The sequence below is a fragment of the Onychostoma macrolepis genome, chromosome 16 (assembly GCF_012432095.1).
Source record: "Onychostoma macrolepis isolate SWU-2019 chromosome 16, ASM1243209v1, whole genome shotgun sequence".
NCBI classification, from domain to species: Eukaryota; Metazoa; Chordata; class Actinopteri; order Cypriniformes; family Cyprinidae; genus Onychostoma; species Onychostoma macrolepis.
The window spans coordinates 16,056,451-16,074,067 of record NC_081170.1 but is presented as its reverse complement, the minus strand read 5'-3'; the positions used below and the strand labels follow the sequence as shown (position 1 = coordinate 16,074,067).

The 17,617-nt window shown below is 37.4% G+C and overlaps 1 protein-coding gene across 1 annotated transcript in view; it reads left to right on the top strand.

Annotated features, from left to right (window-relative positions):
• galnt1 (UDP-N-acetyl-alpha-D-galactosamine:polypeptide N-acetylgalactosaminyltransferase 1) overlaps positions 1–17,617 on the top strand; it is a 125,860-nt gene that overhangs the window by 45,249 nt on the left and 62,994 nt on the right. Inside the window, exon 3 of the mRNA XM_058745891.1 lies at positions 14,182–14,328. Within this exon, the coding sequence (XP_058601874.1) occupies positions 14,190–14,328 (139 nt within the window). The 5' untranslated portion in view covers positions 14,182–14,189. The remainder of the gene's footprint in view (positions 1–14,181; positions 14,329–17,617) is intronic.

The window sequence follows — 17,617 nt, the reverse complement described above, 5'->3', positions numbered from 1 at the left end:
CTTAGAAGAGGTAGTGGGCATCAGAGGTTCAGCTTTAAATTGGTTCCAGTCTTATCTTACGAACAGAAGTTTTTCAGTTAATATTGGCAAATTTCACTCTTCCACTGTACCTTTGACATGTGGGGTCCCTCAAGGCTCTACTCTAGCTCCCATGCTATTTTCTCTGTATATGCTTCCTCTCGGATCGATCTTTGAGAAGTATGGTATATGCTATCATTGTTACGCAGATGACACTCAAATATATATTCCTTTGACACATAAGAATGGATTAGATCCGGTGGCCGCTTGCCTCCTGGATGTTAAAGCATGGATGTCTCTAAATTTTTTAAGTCTGAACGAGAGTAAAACAGAGATTGTGGTATTTACCCCGTCGAATACACACTGTATTCCAAATCTAAATCTTGGTGTTCTTGCACTTAGGTAAAGCCTTACGTGAAAAATTTGGTTGTGGTGTTGGACAGTGCCTTAAAGCTTGATAGACAAGTCAATCAGGTTGTGAAGTCAAGCTTTTATCAGTTGCGAACCCTGGTAAAAATGAAGTCCTTTCTTTCTTTCACTAACTTTGAAAGAGTAATCCACACCTTTATTACCACGAGGCTTGATTACTGTAACTCTCTTTATGTGGGGATCAGTCAATCCTCCCTAAACCGCCTTCAGATGGTTCAAAATGCGGCTGCTAGAGTCCTGACGGGAGCTCGAAAGAGTGAGCATATTACCCCTATCCTTCAGTCTTTGCATTGGTTACCAGTGTGCTACAGGATCCAGTTTAAAATGCTCTTACTGGTTTTTAAGTCTTTAAATGGTTTAGCACCCTCTTACCTCTCGGATCTGTTGATAGACCATCAACCTACAAGAGCTCTTAGGTCTGCCAACTTGAGGCTCTTAGTGATTCCCAGAACCAGACTTAAGTCTAGGGGTGATCGAGCATTCTCCGTAGCTGCTCCGAGACTTTGGAATAGTCTTCCTACAGAAATCAGAGCCGCCCCTACACTACCCATTTTTAAATCCAGGTTAAAAACATTTTTATTTGAACTGGCTTATTATTCGTGATTTGAATTTGCTCTGTCTTTTGTTTTGTAGTGTTATTTGTGACTTTGCTTATGTTTTTAATTTTGTTTGTGGTTACTTGTAAGACTTACTTGTACAGCACCCTGGTCAACGATAGTTGTGTTTAGTGGTGCTTTATAAATAAACTGAAACTGAAACTGAAAAAATACAGTACAGTATTATTACAATTTAAAATAACTGTAGATTTTAAAATGTAATTTATTTCTGTTATACTCGTCTGTCCAAAATATCAAATTCAGGTTTCTTTGATGAATAGAAATAACTTTACTGTAACTGTTGATACATTGAATGTGTCCTTCCTGAACAAAAGTATATATTTCTTTATACATTGCTTCATAGATATATGTAATATATTAGTTACAATGTATTTTAGAGCTATAATTTTCAGTGCAGGCTTATTTCGACTCTTTTGTCACCGAAGCAGTCGGTTCACTTCACACATCTATTTCAATAAATCTATTCATCCCCGCTTAATTGTGCAAAATGATGGTTTGAAGTGCTACAGGTGATGTAATGTTTTTGTTGCTATGTAGTGCTTCAGGAGGAACAGTATGTAGGAGATATGATTTAGCAAATGCACTAAAAACCTTAGTTAGGTCATTCAGATGTGCGTTAGACATGAAACTTCTTTTTTTAAAAAAAAGAATTGATTAATGAAATGAATTCATTGTGTTTGATTAGATAATCTTGACAACTTTACTGGTACCAAATAAGATATGATTTTATCGAGTAGTGTCTTTCTTGAGACACATTGCTAAATATAATTCAGTGTAATTTCTTAATCTTCTATATTGATGTTTCTCGAAAAAAACTGAAATTTAGTGCTGGCAGGGACTCAATTGATCAACATCAGCTTTTCACAAGAAGCTTTTATATTTCTTTCAAATCCTGTTAAAGACAGTTAACCATGTGACACAATCAGCAGGTTCTGATGTCCCTGACCTTCCCCTACCAGACTGCCTTTGTTTCTCTGAAAAAGAAGTTAGTGAAATGCAGTGTGTCATGTGCACTTCAACAGTCTGCCACTGCACTGCTACGTGCAAATCCACAAACAATGAAGTGTTAGCTGTGACTATTTAAACCCTAAATTCAAAAAATCCCCCAGTGCAAACTATGATGTGTGAAGTGCGCACTTTGCAGCACGAAAAGTCCTTTTGAGTGGTAGTGCTAATTGTATTTAGTGTGTTAAATGCCAAGTTATTTAGTACAGTATTGACACTGAGGGAGTTTCTTGCCGAGGCTGTGTGCATGAATAAGAAAGATAGTTTAATGAGTTTCTATCCATTTAACATTTGAATCCAACTTGATACACAATTTCAAGAATGCATCTGCATGTGCACATCAACCAACAATTATAAAATAGCCAAGCCTAAACCCAAGAATACAGCTCTGCGATAGACAGGCTTAATATGTACACTTTTTTTATTGCACAACTATCATAGACCTGCAGATTATGCAAAATAGCAGAGTCATTGCTCACAGCAGGCGATTCTAAGTCTCTATAATTGCCTTGAAATTTACTGTTATGATTGACGCAACTTCTCAGAGAGAGTTTGCCACACTGGAAGTCTAAACGCACACTAAAGCACAATACACTGTCAGCATGTTAAAATCCTCTCTGAGAAGAAGCACCTCTGAAGAAATATTAAAGCTAAAGTCAAAATTTGGAATGAATGAACGAACAAACAAACAAACTAGCCCTCCGTCTCTACCCTAGTTATGGCCCTTACTGATACTGATAAGAGCGTTGTAATCATGTGATCTTGTGATATGATCCCTCGTTGTGCATGATGCATATTTAACCTGAACTGACAAGCAAATCAATTGAAAAGGACGTGAATCACATCACATATGGATCATATGCACACTTCAGTCAGACAAAAATAGAGCTGTTTCCGATGTCTTTAGTACCCCCTGCCCAGAGCCTTTTGCCGCTGCATGCACGCTGTTCTTCAATGCGGCGTGGATGTGCGCTCCTGCGGTCTGCACGCATGTTAGTTGATCTGAAATCTGATAAAGCGCAGCTCCTTCGATTTTTATGACCCATTTGTACTGTAATGCCATCAGTCTTGTAATTCATTTATCTGGCTGCTGTTTGGGATGGACTAATCTAATATGCATAATTCAATGTCATACTGAAGTCAAGACCTGCACTAATGTGCAAATGGACTCTTGACTGTAGTAAGCATAGACGCCATATTGAATTTTTCACAAATTAAAGAAAATGTGCTTGTGAGGGACAGATGTGCAGTCCATTCAATAGGTTGTTTTGTAAAGACATATTTGCAGTGTGTATATATTTATAGAGAGAGAAAGAGAGAGAACGATTAATTTGCAATTCATTAATAAAAAGGGATCAAGAGGCATGCAATTTAGATAATGTTTATATCTATATGTCTCTATATGTCTGTCATTCTATCTATTTTTCTTTGTCTGTCTGTCATTCAATCTATAGTGCTTTCCATCTGTCGTTCTATCTATTGCTCTTTCCATCTGTCTTTCTTTCATCTGTCTGTCCATCTGTGTTTGTCTATTGTCTGTCTATATCTCTTTCCATTTGTCTGTTGTTCTGTCGTTCTTTCTGTCTGTCTGTCTTTCCAGCTGTCTGTCTTTCAAATCTTTCTTTCATCTATGTGTCTGTCTGTCTTTCTATCTATTGTTCTTTCTGTCTGTCTTTCTATCTGTCTGCAATTCTATCTATTGCTCTTTACATCTGTCATTCTTTCTTTCTGTCTGTCTGTCTTTCAATCTTTCTGTCTGTCTGTCTGTCTCTCCATCTGTCTCTCTTTCTATCTATCATTCTTTCTGTCTGTCTGTCTGTCTATGTGTTTGTCTGTCATTCTATCTTTTGTTCTTTCCATCTGTCTGTTGATTTGTCATTCTTTCTGTCTGCCTGCCTGTCTGTCATTTATTCTGTCGGTCCCTCTGTCTGTCTTTCTATCTTCCTTTCATCTGTCTGTGTTTGTCTATCTATTGTTCTTTCTGTCTGTCTGTTGTCTATCTTTTGCTCTTACCATCTGTCTGTCGTTCTATCTTGCTCTCTGTCTGTCTGTTGCTCTATCTGTCATTCTTTCTGTTGTTCTCTCTATCATTCTTTCTATCTGTCTGTTGTTCTTCCTGTTGTTATTTCTCTATTTTTGTCGTTCTCTCATCATTCTTTCTGTCTGTTGTTCTTTCTGTCATTCTGTCATTCATTTTGTCATTCTTTTTGTCATTCTTCTGTCATTATATTTGTTGTTCTTTCTTTCTTTCTTTCTTTCTTTCTTTCTTTCTTTCTTTCTTTCTTTCTTTCTAGCTATCATTATTTCCATCTGTCTGCCTGTCTGTTGTTCTGTCTGTTGTGTTTCTGTCATTCTATCAGTTTTTAAAAAAAATTTTTAAATGTATATTTGATATAAAAAGTGCATGAGAGGAGATATAGGCACTATCACAGATATCATATTTTCGACTGACGTTTTCTCTTATCTCTATTGTGCTCGTTTGTGTCTGAAATAGGAGAACTTTACTGAAACATTTTGAACGGGAGATAACGGAGTTGGAGGCGTAGAGAGAAAGATGGAGGGACTGTTAATAGCAAGAAGGAGATGCTGTAGGGGTTTAATTTGCTTTTCTCTAACAGACGGCAACAGCCAAAGAAAGTTAATTACCCTCCCGTCTTACATCTCGACATGTGTGTGTGTGATGCGACCAAGGGTGCGAGCGAGTTTCTGTGCCCATCTGTTTTCCTGCCAGCCAGAGCTGTTAAGAGGCTCTCTGCTTTAGCATACGACTGTTCTTGCTCTTTCACTTGCTCTCTTCCTGTGTCACTTTCTTTCCCCCACATGTCTGTCTGTTTCTCTCATGTTTCATGTAGTGGATTTGTTTGTGTGACCGAAGGCTAACTCATATTCCTGTTTGTGTGTGGTGTGTTGAAAAGGAATTCCCCCCCTGTATGTGACACACAGGTGGTGTGCCTGCCCATATGTCTCAGTATCAGATAACAGCATGAATATTGCATGACGTGAAAGCACGGTAAGAATCCCTTGCAGGAAGTAATACAGGAAGTGAAACTCAGAAACTTCAAAAGAACAATCACAGTCCCCCTCTGGTATTTGCTGATTGTCTTGTATGTGTGTATACCTTGCAGGTGCAATACTTGCATTGAGCAAGTAATGTTATACTCTATAGTTCTAATCGAATAATTGTTTTACATAGGGACATACTGTCATGTCAGCGTTTATAGGTGCTCGATATTTTAATAAATGCTCCCTTAATTTACATTAAAGAGATAGTTCTCCCAAAAATGAAAATTCTGTCATTAATTACTCGCCCTCATGTTGTTCCAAACCCGTAAGACCTTCATCTTTGAAAAAAACAAATTAGGATATTTTTGATAAAATCCGAGAGCTTTCTGACCCTCCATAGACAGCAACGAAGCTACCACGTTCAAGGCCCAGAAGGTACTAAGGAAGGACATCGATAAAGTAATCCATGTGACATCAGCGGTTCAACCGTAGTTTTATGAAGCTACAAGAAATACAAGAAACAAAAAAACAAAAATAATGACTTTATTCAACAATTTCTTCTCTTCCTGGTCAGTCTCCAATAGGGATGGGTACCGAGAACCGGTATTTTTTTGGACCGGTACGTGATTGGGTCAATACCGGACTTCAGGACAAACGATACTGTTATCGATACTTGTGTTGTTTTATCTCCGTATACTTCAATGTTAATGACGAATTAGAAGCTGCTGCTTGTCATTTTTCTTCACTGAATGATGCGGTTGACGTTTGCTAGATGTGCGTGTGATACCCATGCTCATGTGCGGTGTGTGTTTGCGTGAAGTCAGTGGCGGCAAGAGTGAAACGTTCGAAAGTGTGGGCTCACGTTACAAAATAAAGCCACACCAGTGTCAGATGCAATATATGCAGTAGTGTAATAGTGAACAAAGGAGGCAACACTAGTAATATAATGAAACATTTACTAACAAAACACAACATCTACCTCAAGCAGTGCGCTATATTTACTATGTCTCCCGGCTCCAGCTCCAACTGCAACTCACGAGACACATGGCTGTTACTGTGGGCTCACTCCAAAAAAAATATTTTCTACAGATAACCAAATTACAAGCAATAGCAGAAAATAAATACAATAGAACAAAGACACAAGTTCAATAAACAGTGCTTTTCAGGTTTTTCAGCTCAGGCTGAAAGAAATTTTCAGATACGCTACAGAAATATAATACTCAAATGTAAAATAACTGCATAGTCTTCACTGTATAAATTAAATATAGATTAATCATTTTTGATGTTACAAAGGTTATTTAGTCAGGAGCAGTAAACACTTGTATTTTTCTTTGACAGCATTAGATTTATTATTAGTTTACTTTCACTTTAAGAACGAAAGCATGGATTTAATATACTGATACACATCTTTCTCATCTGTTTACGTTAAGACATACTAACCGACTGTGTTTTCTAGGATATTCGCCAAAACGTGCATTTTGATGTAATTCTGTCTGTATTTATTCATCCATGCACAAAAAAAGCGTAAGAGAGCTCAATTCAGTATTCGCGTGATGTAGACGCAGCTGTCTGTGTGCGTGCGCTTCAGATGTGTGTGCAGAAAACTTCTCACATATGCCGTGCGTCTAAAGTGAAAGTAAACAGTTGAGAGAGAAACAGATGCGTGCAAGACAGGTCTTAAAGGGACAGAACTAAACATGCTGCCGTGCCGATTGTCATTAAATAGTTCACCCAAAAAATGAAATTCTTTATTTACTCACTGTCATGTTGTACCAAACCTGTATTAATTTTTATTCTTGTGCTGAACACAAAAGAAGATATTTTGAAGAATGTGGGTAACCAAACAGTTGCTGGTCCCCACTGACTTTGATAGTAGTAAAAAAAAAAAAAGGAAGTCGCTGGGGACCAGCAACTAGAGATGTTCCGATACCCTTTTTCCCTTCCCGATACCGATTCCGATACCTAGGCTCAGGGTATCGGCCGATACCGAGTACTGATCTGATACCTGGGTGTGTATCTGGTTATACAGCTGTATGTACTACTAGCCCTGTATGAATTGATACAATTATTTTATGGTGTGCTTCACCATAGATAGATAGATAGATAGATAGATAGATAGATAGATAGATAGTCTGGCGAGTAAACAAAAAAATATAATATATAATGTTTGGAAAATGGCACATCTATTTAAATATCTAAAAGTACACTCTTAACATCAGTCAGTCAAGCATTATAAATGTATTATGATAATCAAGTATTATTTAATGATATAACTTTAGCAATTAGAATTAAAACTTGGTAACCATGAATACAGTCATTTTAACTGAACTGGGTGCTTTTTTGGTCATTCAGTGTTTCTCTAAAAAATGGGGGGGAAACTATCAATAATACTGATAAGATAATAATCATACTATGAATTCTAAACAACAATATAAAACGCTCTAAGGATTAACGAGCTGCTGGATTCATGAATATTAATCACGTTGTCTGCGTTCGCTTGAACTGATTTGCTGAAATCAAAACGGACGATTATAGGTGAGCGCCAGCCAATGAGATTGTCGCTTGCGCATTAGCTCCGCCTACTACCGGAGAACCCGGCAGTTCTTAAAAGCTCAAGAATTCCTAAGGAACTCCGTTATTCTTACAGGAAAATACAACAAAGAATATCGTTTACATACCAAGCAGAATTGACGCGCTACATGCAAGACTCTTTCTCTCTCTCTTTGCGTGTGAGGAAAAAAGCAAAGCGTCGGCGAGTCGTGCACTTCACACTAGAACTTACGGTACGTCAAATACAGGTGCGCTGCGCATTCATTCAGATGAATTGAAAAATGGCCCAGATCGATTGATGGAGAGTGAAACTCTGAAGCGCTTGGTCAGAGTGTTCAGCGAGTGAAAATATATCTGTGCTAAACTTATACATAGCCTCCAACTCAACACACTGGCGAGTATAATCTAAGCATTTATTAGCCAGTGGCTAATATTATACACTATTTAGTCGCCAAGGGTGAAGATTTAGTTACATATGCGAGTGATTTACTGGCAATGTGCTACCACGTTTGTATTTATTCTTCACTGCTCTAAATAGTGGTTGCTTGTGCACAACTTCCTGTGTTTGCATTCTGAGCAGCGAAGAAGAATTGATTTCCGATTTGCAGCGTTAAGCAAAGCTAGCGGGCATAAGTCTTGTTTAAAAATGGTATCGGATCGGTACATGGGTTCAAGTACTCGCCGATACCGATGCCAGAATTTTTTGTGGTATCGGTGAAATTTCCGATACTAGTATCGGAATCGGAATAACCCTACCAGCAACTGTTTGGTTTCCCACATTCTTCGAAATAACCTTTATGTTTAACAGAAGAAAGAAACTCATTCAGGTTTAAAACAACATGAGAGTGAGTAAATGATGGCACAATTTTCATTTACGGGTGAACTATTCCTTTAATGTTAATAAAATAAAACATAAAGAGAAAAATAACTCACTGCTTCTGACTGAAGAACTTTAATACAGTTACTAAAGTTCAGCAGAAAATTGGGAGACCAATTTTCACACATAACTTTATTTGGTTGTTGATTTTGAGTATTATTATTATACAATATTAATATTGCATATTATGTTTTTTTAACAATAATGCTTTTAATTATTAATGTCAAAATAATAATAAAAATAAGAGGCCTACTACATTTACATTTAGTTATTTAGCGGACACTTTTATCCAAAGCAACTTACAAATGAGTACAATAGAAGCAATCAAAACCTACAAAAGAGCAACAATATGCAAGTGCAATGACAAGTCTCGGTTAGCCTAACGCAGTACACATATCAAGTGGGGTTTTTTTTTAATAAAGAAAACAAGTAGATAGAATTAAAAAAAGAAAGCTAGTGTTAGAGGGTCAGATAGATACAAAGAAGACTAATAAATACAAAGACGACAGATAGATAAAACAGAATTAGAAAAGAGAGTGCTAGAGTTAGAGGGTCAAATAAAGATGGAAGAGATGTGTTTTTAGCCGTTTCTTGAAGATGGCTAAGGACTCAGCTGCTCGGATTGAGTTGGGCAGGTCATTCCACCAGGAGGGAACAGTTAATGAAAAAGTCTGTGAAAGTCTGTGATTTTGTGCCTCTTTGGGATGGTACAATAATGCGTTGTTCACTTGCAGAACGCAAGCTTCTAGAGGGCACATAGGTCTGAAGTAGTGAATTTAGGTAAAGGGGTGCAGAGCCGGTGGTTTTGTAGGCAAACTAATAATAATAATAATTATTATTATTATTAATAATAATAATAATAATAATTTTGTAGGCCTACTAAGAATAATAATTACAGAAAAAAAAATATTATTTATCTATCTCTAATACTAAGTATATTTTGTGAACTAACATCATTTTTGGGAATAAATACTGAACAGAATTGTCATTCCTATAAAACAGCCAAACCTTTGTGTGTATGTAACTGGATTAAACACAAACTGACAGCTGTATTTAGCTCCAGTGTGTATGTGTTGTGTGAATAAAATTGCATCACCATATCCTCGCATGACATAGTGTCCAGTCACATAAGCTATAACACTGAGTCACTCTAAGGTTCTTTTACATACGTCATCCTGAGAAACAATTACCATCCAGTGCTTAAAAGACAATGGTATTTTTCTAAGGAAGTGTGTTTTGCACATATGGGGGAATGAGACAACAGGACTGTGCGTAAGAGAACAGGATGGTGAACAGAGAGATTTTATTCAAACTGTTTTGTACTATTTAGATAGTAGAGTATGTTTGTCATTTTTATGCATAGAGTGACATATTGTAAGGCTTGGTATTTTTTGTGACCTTTACACAAAACTTAATCTTAAACTTAGTATCACAGGATCTAGGCTTTTTGTTTGCTCTCACCGTGTGAAAAACATTAGGCATTGCTGTACTGTGATCCAGTCACACAATTTAATGAACAATTTCCCATGAATTATTCCATTGGAATTACTAATTTCTCTCTCCAAATCCTCATGTGTGTCTTTCCCCAGTCTGTTTTTGTGGGCTGTTTTAAAATTGAATTTTCTCCCGTTCTTCACTTCACTTATTAGCATCCTTTACTGTGGTCGATGTTTCTAAAGTGGAGAAACCCTGTTAGACCATTATTTTACTTATTTATTTTAGTCTTTTAATTATTTTGGGAATTTTTTGTCTTTTATTTATACATCAGAGAGCAGACAGAAAAGTGTGTGTGTGCCTGTGAGGCAATTATTCTTATGTCCTGAACATGTGCACACAGCTGCCTCGTAGTGCATTTTTAATTATTAATTAATGTTTTTAAATCTGCAAATGGCAGAAAATTCTCATTTATTGCAGCCTCTTGTTGCTGTAATCTTATGTATCCAGACATTTGACCTATTGGCGTAGAAGTCTAAAACACGTTACAGCTTTTTCTAGCTAAGAACTAACCACTTTGAAAGGAAGGAATCTGGTAATATGTAACTTTTTAGGTAAATATGAAATCATATCCATCATATACAGTGCATAAGAATGTCAAATTTAATTGTGTATATAGGTTTGATGCTTGCAAACTTCAAGTCCAGCAACTACGCTGAAAAAAGGGTTTTACAGTTTTACAATTTTCTTGTAAAATTTACAAGTAATTACAAAGAAACTGCAAGTAAAAATTTGAAGTAGAAAAATGTAAATACATTTTCTTGTCAAATGTACTCCGTTAATCTTTTATAACTAAAAAAATTACAGTGTACTTCATCCTTGAAAGGGCTCAGAACACGGGAGTTAGGACACAACTTCATTTCCTTTATCTAATACTGTAACCTCATAGGGCTTCTGCTGAGCGTCACACACTGCACACACACAAACCTCCACCAAAGGAGAGTGTATATCTGTCATATCTATATTCCAAGTCACTCACGTCAGCAGCATTCATATTTTCATCCTGTTGTGTAACCCATAAACACCCTGATTCAGACTATATTTGTATTTGTGATGTCAGACTTTGCCATTTTAAGCCGATGCACAAGGGATATGTGTGTCTGTTTTCATCTCTCAGGGCTGTGCTCACTCAGGTGTGTGTGTGTGTGTTGTCACGGTGATGAATGCATGGCCCAGCTGGCGTGGGCAGGGGCCTTTGGCGATGCCACTGTGATGGACGAGGGCCACCAGAACAGTGGCGTTACCGCTGTGCTAGTCATAACCTTGAGCTCAACACACACACACTCTCTGACTGCTGGTGAGACCTCCTCAGAGACATCAGATGCCAGAGGTTTTTGGCAAGCTTTTGACTGCTTTAGCACCATACTGCTCCGTTCTGTTTGACATTCAATTTTATGTCATTTAAATATCTCTTAATGGTCGCACCTGCGTATATTAGCACACTGACACTGACACTCGGACATAATTACTCTCACACTCCTACTGCAGTAGATTCTCAGGAAACTGTGCTGTTTAAGATGATACACGGGGCAACTTTTTTGAGAAATGTTGCTTGGGCACTTTCCTATTGAGAATGGGTAACAAATTTCTATCTGGATACTTTAGATCAGTCGTGGGCCTCACCTGGTTGCCCGTTGACGGCACATTACTCAAAAAGTTGCCATGTGTATCATCAGCCTAACCGTTCAAAAGATTGGGGTCAGTATTTTTTTAAACAAATGAATACTTTAATTCAGCAAGGATGCTTTAAATGGATCAAAAGTGACTTTTATATTGGTAGAAATTTTTTTGTTTCAAATAAATTCTGTTCTTTTTAATTTTCTATTTATTGTGGAAAAAAAAGTCTCACGGTTTCCACAAAAAATATTAAGCAAGACACAATTGTTTTGAAACATTGAAAATAATAAGAAATGGTTCTTGAGTGCCAAATCAGCACATTATTGATTTATGAAGTATCACGTGACACTGAAGACTGGAGTAATGATGCTGAAAATGCAGCTTTGCCATCACAAGAATAAATTATTTTTTTAAATAAAAAAATAGAAAAGACGTTATTTTAAATAGTAATGATATTTCAAAATAAAAGGCAGCCCTGATGAGCATAAGAGAAACATATATAAAAATATGGTAACACTTTAATATAGGGACCAATTCTCACTATGAAATAGTTGCTTATTAGCATGAATTAATTGAATTGATTAATTATATCAGTAGCAAGTCATGGGGACACATACCACACATGGCACTGTTTCCTACAGTAAAAGGGTTTTTGAGAGATGGTGAATCATATAAAAGTGTGTTATTCTAGCGCTGATGTCTGGGTGGGTCAGAAAATAAGGAAGAGTGACGGAATGACAGTGGCCTGTGTTTCTTTTTGTCTTTTGATGGCTTGCTTTTCCCTTCAAAAATGGCAGTCTAAGCAGATTCCCTCTTTCCCTTATGCGGAGCACAAAGAGACACACACAAACACACTTCAAAGAACTCTATAGGTACAGTTGAACAGGGACAATGACAGAAGTTTGGTATGGCTTTCTGGAGAGAGAGACGGAGTCACAGAGGAGAGGCTTTCAGGTTTGTTTTTGTCAACTGCAGCGTGCTGGGCAGCCTCCTGCTCAAAGAGCCTGTAATGGACTGGAATACATAAACTTTTTTTCAAACCTAAACGTTCATTCTTCTGTGGATGACAAAAGAAGATATTTTGAAAATGCCAGTGGTATTTTTGTCCATTCAATGTATAGTGTTATTTTAAACCCAGATGACGAAAACCTTCAAAGTATCATATCTTGTCTTCCACAGAAGAATGTCATACAGATTTGGAATGATATTCATTTTTGGGTGAACTATCCCTTAATGGAACCGTCATAGGATAGTAGTTTATATCACCTACTTTTACCAACACGTTTACTCTCTGGGTTCTGGGTGAATGAAGTATTTGTAGTGAAGGATTATGTTCTACAAATTGGTTTTGAATTTTTAGGGCTTGTCTGATTTCATAGCGATTCACTGGAGCCTCAGCGTGTGATCCGTGATGCAGTGTAATTACGTTATAATGACCTCTCCTTTATCAAAGCGTATCACACGCACTGCTCACCTCCCATAGGAACATCATCCTTCCTTCCCTTTCATGTCTTCCTCATCTCTCCTCTTTTCTCATTGCATTCCTAGTTAGCTAATAAAAGATTCATTTCCAGTTCATTAATGAAGGCAGATGGCTGGATTAAAGGAAGCCTGTTAAAGAATGGAATTTTCACCCTCCGTTAGTTGAAAGGTCAAATCTGAGGTACTGTTTGAGCATTTTTTGGAATAATCACTCCAAATCATCTGCTAATGTGGTATAGTGAGACTACCAGAGTCAGATGTCTTATTAGTATTCACCTTTCATTGCTTGAGATGTTTGCACCTAACAGAGGTCACGGAAAATCTCGGAAAAATTGATTTTTTTTGCTCTTTAGATATAAAAAAGCTTGATGTACTATGGAGAAATACTCATGTTCACAACGCAGAGCTTCCCAGTCAGTCCGTCAAGACCCTTTATGGAAATTAAACTGCAAAGATAGATCATTCATGATTTTGTTGTCATGAATACATTAACATACGTTTATGTGGTATGTGATTACATTGAATGCTGTTTAGTGTTTAGTAATTTGGCTGTGATGTTGATCCTTGTTTCACATGCAAAGAGTTCAGCCAATCATAACAGAGATCATTTAAATATGTCCTAAAGATACAGTAGCAAAACCATTTCTTAAAGCTGTTCTACAATATTTATTTCCAAGGGCCAAAGAGGCTTTTTTGGTGCAAGAAGCCATTACTTTATCTCTGGACTTCAGGAGAAAGGATGTGAGAATATGTCAACTCTAAGGTCTCTTTGGAAAAGCTGTAGTGCTTTATTTTGGTGTGAAGATGATAAAGTGTCTGTGTTTGTAACTTTTTTCAGGTAGCAGGCATATCTACGGTAAGCTATTACTCACAACTTTGAGGCTTGTATAGATGTAATATATGAGTTTCTTGAGTATGGTGTTTAAAACTACAGCTGGCCTACAGTATGGTGTGATGAACTTCTGTATGGTTTAACCCACAGTGTCTGGTTTCTGGTTGTAGGTGTAAAATATCGCTGGCAGCTTCTCAAGTGTTCGCTTGTACCTGTGTTTGTGTGTAACACCCTGTGTGTGTTTGTGTGTGTTTCAGGTGTGAAGATGAGGAAGTTTGCGTACTGTAAGGTGGTGCTGGCCACCTCTCTGGTGTGGGTGATGCTAGACATGTTCATCCTCCTCTACTTCAGCGAATGCAACAAATGTGATGACAAAAAAGAGCGAGGACTGCCAGGGAGAGACAGTGAGTACACGCATACACACAGTTTTATTGTATAACATAGTTATCACGTAGTTTTTAATAATAAATATGTCCTAGCACTTCTATTTACAGACACATTTTGGGATTTTTACTTTTGAAATGTTTTCCTGATGAAATATTGTCCACAGTTAATAAATCCCATAATAAATAAAGAATAAATAGGGTATCTCTTTCTTAAAAATTTGGATTTTGGAATATATCTGTTATTTAGTGTTATTTTTTATAGTTGTAACAATAATTGTAATAATTTTACTGAAGTCAGAGTGACCATGGTAAATTCCACAGTTTTGAATCCGTGGCGGAAGTAAGTAGTTCGCACAAAAGGTTTTTTTTAAAGACACTCTGTTGTTGTTTCTTATGTATTTACACACTCATGGGGTCAAACTGTTATATAAATGCAATATCACACTCATAGCTGTGTGATATGGCTGTACATCGGCATGCTTTGATTACCTACGGCTGCTGCTGATAAACAGCCTGCTACGAGTGTGATATTGCTCATATATATAATATTAGGCGTGGAACGGTAAACAGATGTCACGGTTCGGTACGTACCTCGGTTCAGGGGTCACGCTTCGATACGATTTTGGTACAACAGGGAAAAAAACAAACAAATCTACTATTTCTTTTCATTTATTTTGAACAGACAGTAGTACAAATAAAAAAAATTTCCACCTAGATGTGAAAATACTAAATATTATTACATTATGTTATATATATATAAAATCTGCAGTACATACATACTAGGGATGGGCATTTTAGGCAAAAATAATATTCGAAAATCGCACCCCTCCCCCGCATGCACGCATAGGCTACAGTACACTACACGCCCATAAACAGAGAGAGAGAGGGAGAGAGAGACCATTCACGCTTTCAGCCTGTATGTTAACAAACTGATTAATTCATTAGGGAATAGGCTATCTTAACTCAAGCTATATAATGATTGTAACATGCTGAAACATATTAATATAATCATAACCGAATGTATGGCACTTATTAACATAATAGTCCATCGATTAGCATAAATCAACTGCTCATAAGGCTAGGACATCAAAAATAAACATGAACATCCCAGATAGCAAGTACATTCGGGCCGATTCCAGCTGAAATGCGACACTGTCTCGGCATCGGTGAGAAGATAATGGGCCAGAGCCGTGCTGACTCTACAAAACACTTCTGGCTGACAGACGGCTTTTTCTCTATGGGCCGATTTCGGTTGAAAGCTCCGCACTCGGTGTAGTTGTGTGTATCTACCTTCGGCCCGAGTTCGTTTTGTCACAGTCAAGCTACTGCTAGCGCTAGATTAAGGAAATCAGCCGCCTGAGAAAAAGTTTTGACGGTTAAATCCTGCGCTAAATCCTGTGCGCGTGAGACAATGTGGTGTTCTTCTGTTGTCTATGACAGCTTTTAGGTGTGTTATTGGCAGCTCAACCCTTTGGTTACATAAACGCAACACATCAGCACCGAAAACATGGAGAATTATTGTACAAAAAGAATTGCGCAGCATATTCGATATTCTATTATTAAATCAACTAATCGAATATTCGAAAATCGTGACCCATCCCTAATACATACAAGGAATAAATTATTGAAATATATTTGATTTAGTTTACAGATAAACAAGGGAAAAAACAGTGCGACACATAACGTAGCCCATATATGCTGAGTTTCAGTTAATTTTTGTGAAACGCTTAATTTGTTCACGGAAATGAAACTCAAACGGCAGAAAGCGACATCTTATTTTCTTTATTTTTCTGCTTTCTGATTCTGCTGGTATAAGAAAACAGTTGAAGTGATCGCGCCAGAGCACACACACACACACACACACACACAAAACATATCAGTTCCAGCATTTCTAACTTGACAGCACAGTTGGTACTTTATCAAAATAAAATACAGTGAAAGAAACATCAGCGCGCCCGCCTCTGTGTCACCGTTGGAACGCGACTGAAGTACAAAGCCTATAATTTACATAATAAATTGTAGTTTAGCATTCAGATACGTTACATCGCAAATATGGAAATATTATGGAATATTTGGATTTGTGCCGAATGAGAGAGGTAGGATATATGAGCACAAAGCTCCATTTCGCAAACAGTTGAGTGCGCAAGCCTTTAAAGTATACTCCCTTGTCGGTCTGTGCGAGAGACGTATTCAGAATCAGCACATAGTCACTCTCTAGGGGGCTTTGTTTGCAAGTGCGCAACTCATGTGCTGCGTCCCAATTTGCATACTATCCGTTCTAAACAGTATTCGAAAATAGAATTAGTATGTCCCAAATCATAAGCTGCGTCCCAAATGACACAGTATACACTATGCACTTATACACTATGTACTTATGCACTATGCACTCAACCATGTAGTGTATGAATTATATAAGGTTATTTTGTCATTAATAATCGGAGTCTGATAGCCCCCACCCCCCACCCGACATATTTAAAGCTGCGACAGTTGAGTGCATGAAGTGTCCAACATTCCTCACTTCATTTTTTCGGTTATTTAAGTGCACCATCCGGGTGTTTAAAGTGCACTTTTTCTTTTTGGAATTTTCAGTGTGAACGCACTACTCGCACTATTTATACTACAAAACATCATAAATAGTGCATAAGTACGCGATTTGGGACGCAGCTATAGTATGTTTAAAAAAGTATGCCAAAGATTCCCGGATGGTCTACTACTTCTGGTTAGAATTTGAAGTGCAGATCGATGCACACTCTAACGGCTAAAATTGCCCACAACACATTGCGCTGTGGACGAGAACTACAAACACGCATAAAAAGTTTTAAAAAACTACAAACATGGCAGATATGCGTGATGAACGGACAGGTAGAGAAAGGGATTTGAGTGATAAATAATCAATGTCTAACCTGATGAGAAAATTTTTTTAATGTTATCCACGTTATATTTCATCTGCAGCAACACTGTGAACTTTTATAATGATACGTTTGGTCATTAACATCATTATGCAAACACATGAGGAGAGTTCTCAGCATGAAAGACCCGCGATGTGCTTCTTTATTTCGCTCCAATATGGAAATCAATTAAACTAAATGTGGATGATGTTAACTGTGACAAGATGATTAACAGTGCAGTTTTAACAGTTACAGGATGCACGTAACTAAGCAACAGAGCGTCCGTCAAAGACTCCACTATGACGAAGTAGTATGTCCCAAAGCTTGCCTACAATTCTGCTACATACTCAAAAGTATGTACTTTTTCTTCACAAAAAGAGTACATACTTTTAGGGTATAGTATAAGTAGGCGAATTGGG